Consider the following 3,427-nt stretch of genomic DNA (forward strand, 5'->3'; position numbering starts at 1 on the left):
GTGCCTCTGAGTGAGGGGAAGGGTCCTCCTGCAACTGCTCCCTGAGGCTGGGTGCTAAGGAAAGAGGAAACACCAGCTCCCCGACCCCATCCCTCACGAACCCCCAACCCTTGCTCAGTTTTCTCCAGAACCCTGCACAACGATGCTGCTTCCCGCGTGGCCCTCGACACTAATCCAGGTTCTGAGGATCCAGGACTCCAGCCTGAGGCTGGTGCACCCCAGGGAGGGTCTCCAGGAAGCCCCAAGGTGGATTGGGACTCCCGGGACATGCTGGCTCTGGACACCTCGACGGAAGAGCTGGACAACTCCACCCTGGTCCCAGGCAACTTGACGGAGGAGCTGAGCCGGGCCAGCCTGCTAGACTGGGCATCGCCTAAGCCAGCGCTCAACCCTGGGCGCGTGGGGCTAGAGGCGGCGGGGGAGGAGCTGTGAGCACCACCCAGATGCGCTGCGGTGGGTGCTGCAGTGGACAGTGAGGCGTGGGATCGGAGGTGAGGCAGAGACCTGTGCAGAGATGCCAGGAAGGAAAGGCACGAACTCACAGCTACGCACGCACAGGGACCCAGACATATGCATAGAAACTGATACTCAGACACAAGGCAGCCACAGGGCCAGAGCCTGAGAAGCACACACACAGACCCAGGCACAGAAGGAAACAGGCAGACACGTACGCAGGCAGACACCCACAGCGTGCCTCACGACTGCCCTGCCTGGGGACTCCTCCCTGTCCCGCCACACACAGGGAGGAAGCGGCTGACGCCACGGGGACCCTGGCCCCTGAGCATGGGCTGAGCTCCAGACTTTGGGGCGACCGTGGCCCACAGCCACCCCCTTTCCTAAGACTGCTGTGATCCTTAATAAAATGTTTTGACAGAATACGGTTGGCGTGGAGGTGGGGTGGAGTGGGGTGGGGGATAAATTGGAGTCTGGGGCTCCCCAACTCTCAGAAGGAGGAGTTGAGCTAGCTGGGGATGGGTAAGCGAGGTGCGGGGACCCCAGGTTGGAAAGGGGGCCAGCAAAGTGCCGGGCGCGCCTTCAGCACCTTGGAGAGCGGCGGTGAGCGGAGCGTGAGGTCCTCGCGGCTCTGGGGACCCCCCCAGCCCTTCCAGGGCATCTGCAGAGGGACTGGACAGCTGCCTCTCTGGAGGGCTGGGCTGCCCACACTGCTCATTTCACCGACCAGAACACCGAGGCATCAGAAGTGAAGGACCTGCTCAAGGTCACAGCTGGGGTGTCTTAGGCCTCTCCCCGCCCCGCCCCGCCCCCTCCCTGGCTGCTTTGTGCAGGTGTCCCCCAGGGCTGCAATTGTGACCAAAAGACACAGCCTCTTTCCTAGAGTAGCTAGAGCAAATATTTAACCATGCAAATAAGTACATAATTACAAACTGAGGGCTTCATGCCAGCTGTTGGTATGCCCCTCCTTCGCCCCCTGGCCTGAATTGCAAGGAAGCCCAGACTGACGTCCCAGGGGGACTAGGGGACCACGCACTCCTGCCCCCTGGCCCGAGGTTGTGGACGTTAAATACAGACTCAGATGCAAGAAGTTCTGCTTTTATTGCATCGAAGATTTTTCTGGAAGCCTGGAGGGAGCCAGGGGGAGCCCCTTTCTCCCTCTTGCTCCAAAGGCAGTGTGAGCCTCTACTGTCTGTCCCACCAAGAATCCCGGCTCCCTTCCCTCCTGAAGGGACTGTGAAGGCAGTTTAGGGAGTCAGGGGTTGGGGGTGCGAGGGCCAGGGCAGGGGAAGTTAACCCTGGTTTAGGCCAGAAATTGAAGGAGGTCTGGCCATACCTTCCCAGAAGGTCCTGAGTTAGGGGCTGGGGCTGGGGCTGGGGCTGGGGCTGGGGCTAGGGGGAGGAGCAGGTGCCTGCAGTGTCAGCTCCAAGGTCAAGGTCCAAGGTGTGGCTACTCCTCCCCCTAGAGGCCCCTAGAACCACAGGGGGCCCACGGAGGGTGAGTCTGCCCAAGGTCCGGAGCATGATCTCAGCGCCCTGAGGTCTCCCCCAGGTCAGGGACAAGTGACAAAGTGAGAAAGAAACGGTAAGAAAAAAACGAATCCACAGTTTCTACAAAAAGCCCCCTCTCCCTGGGGCCCCTGGTCAGCTGGGAACCACCTCGGCCTTTACCCTTTTGAGGGGCCTGTGTGGGCCAGCACTGTCCAGCAGCTCCCTTTTGAGGCTGGCGGGTCCGGTGCCGTTGTGCTGGGCGAGGCACTCGGCTGTGGGCTCCTCCTTGGGGCTGGCGGGCTCTGGGCCATTGAGCTGGGCAGGGGGCTCCTCCTTGGGCTCCAGCTTGGGGGCCGGCGGACGGGGCAGCGGGGGCAGCGCCTTGTCCAGCACGCGGGGGCCGTCCCAGGCGGGGATCTCCAGGCCCAGGTGTTTCATGAGCTGGGCCATGACCACGTCCACGTAGCCGTGGATACGCAGGTCCGCCTGGCGGTCCTGGGGGATGGGGATGGGTCAGGCGGAGGCGGAGGGCTCACTGGGGCCCTGGGGAAGGAGGCTGTCCACACATACATGCTTGGTGGGCTGAAGGTTGACGATGACCAGCCGGCCTCCGCGGCGCTTGGTGGCAAGGGGCAGGTTCCCGCTGGGCCGGATTTGCAGAGAGGTGCCCAGCGTGACGGACAGGTCTGCGTTCCTGGGGCCAGGAGCTGGGTCAGGCCGAGTGCCCCTGCAAGGGCCTCCACAGCCCTCGCCCCGCCTCACGGGGCTAAGAGGCCGGGCCGCCAACCTTAGCCCTGCCTGGGACTCTACTGCCACACTACCCCTGTTGAGCTCACGCAGGAGGCCCAGGTTGGTCCTGGGAGGCCAAGCTCCCTGAACCTCCCCAGCCACCTTCTTTATGCCGGAGGCACTTCCCCACCCGGTTGGGAGAAGCTGATGTGGTTGGCTAGAATCCGAGCTCAGTCACATCCTGGCTGCGTGCACTGGACAGGAGGCGCCTTGCGGAGGCCTCGGTTTCTGGGCCTGTACAGTGGGCCCAGTGCGGCACCCATCGTGGGCCACGGTGAGAACCCCAGGGCCAGGCGGGTGAGAGGCTCAGTACACAGCAGCTGCCACTGTTACAGGGAAAGCAAAGCCCAGAGAGTGTGGGCTGCCTCCTTCAGGAAGCCTCTCCCGACTCCACCTCTGAGCTGAGTCCCGTGCCACTGCCCTGTGCCGGAGCTGCCTGTGCCTCTGCCTGACTCCCTGCCCGCCCCGCCCTGGGCTCATCTGGGGGCCAGACCTGCTGGCCTCGTCGGCGAGAGTGAGGTCCCGGTCCGGCAGGGCATCCTCCCAGTCCAGGATGGTATCCCTCAGCTGGCCCCTGCGGGGGAGGGTGGGGCGGGCATCAGCGTGGAGACTGCCACTGCCCAGGCCCGGGCTCGGGGCTCACTCACCTGCAGGCCCGCAGCCCCCGCGCCTTGGCCGCAGTGCAGAGTCGACC

General features: G+C 63.8%; 2 protein-coding genes across 2 annotated transcripts in view; one reads left to right on the forward strand and one right to left on the reverse strand.

The window, feature by feature from the left end:
* Positions 1 to 1,405, forward strand: part of CREB3L3 (cAMP responsive element binding protein 3 like 3) — a 21,991-nt gene extending 20,586 nt beyond the window's left edge. Inside the window, exon 11 of the mRNA XM_023524276.1 lies at positions 119 to 1,405. Within this exon, the coding sequence (XP_023380044.1) occupies positions 119 to 432 (314 nt within the window). The 3' untranslated portion in view covers positions 433 to 1,405. The remainder of the gene's footprint in view (positions 1 to 118) is intronic.
* Positions 1,406 to 1,535: 130 nt separating this feature from the next.
* The window catches only part of SIRT6 (sirtuin 6), an 8,940-nt gene continuing 7,048 nt past the window's right edge, over positions 1,536 to 3,427 (reverse strand). Inside the window, exons 5-8 of the mRNA XM_011381928.2 lie at positions 3,381 to 3,422; positions 3,227 to 3,307; positions 2,515 to 2,638; positions 1,536 to 2,439 (exon numbers count right to left, since the gene is read on the reverse strand). Of these exons, the coding sequence (XP_011380230.1) occupies positions 2,098 to 2,439; positions 2,515 to 2,638; positions 3,227 to 3,307; positions 3,381 to 3,422 (589 nt within the window). The 3' untranslated portion in view covers positions 1,536 to 2,097. The remainder of the gene's footprint in view (positions 2,440 to 2,514; positions 2,639 to 3,226; positions 3,308 to 3,380; positions 3,423 to 3,427) is intronic.

Source organism: Pteropus vampyrus, unplaced genomic scaffold (assembly GCF_000151845.1).
Source record: "Pteropus vampyrus isolate Shadow unplaced genomic scaffold, Pvam_2.0 Scaffold459, whole genome shotgun sequence".
Lineage (NCBI taxonomy): Eukaryota > Metazoa > Chordata > Mammalia > Chiroptera > Pteropodidae > Pteropus > Pteropus vampyrus.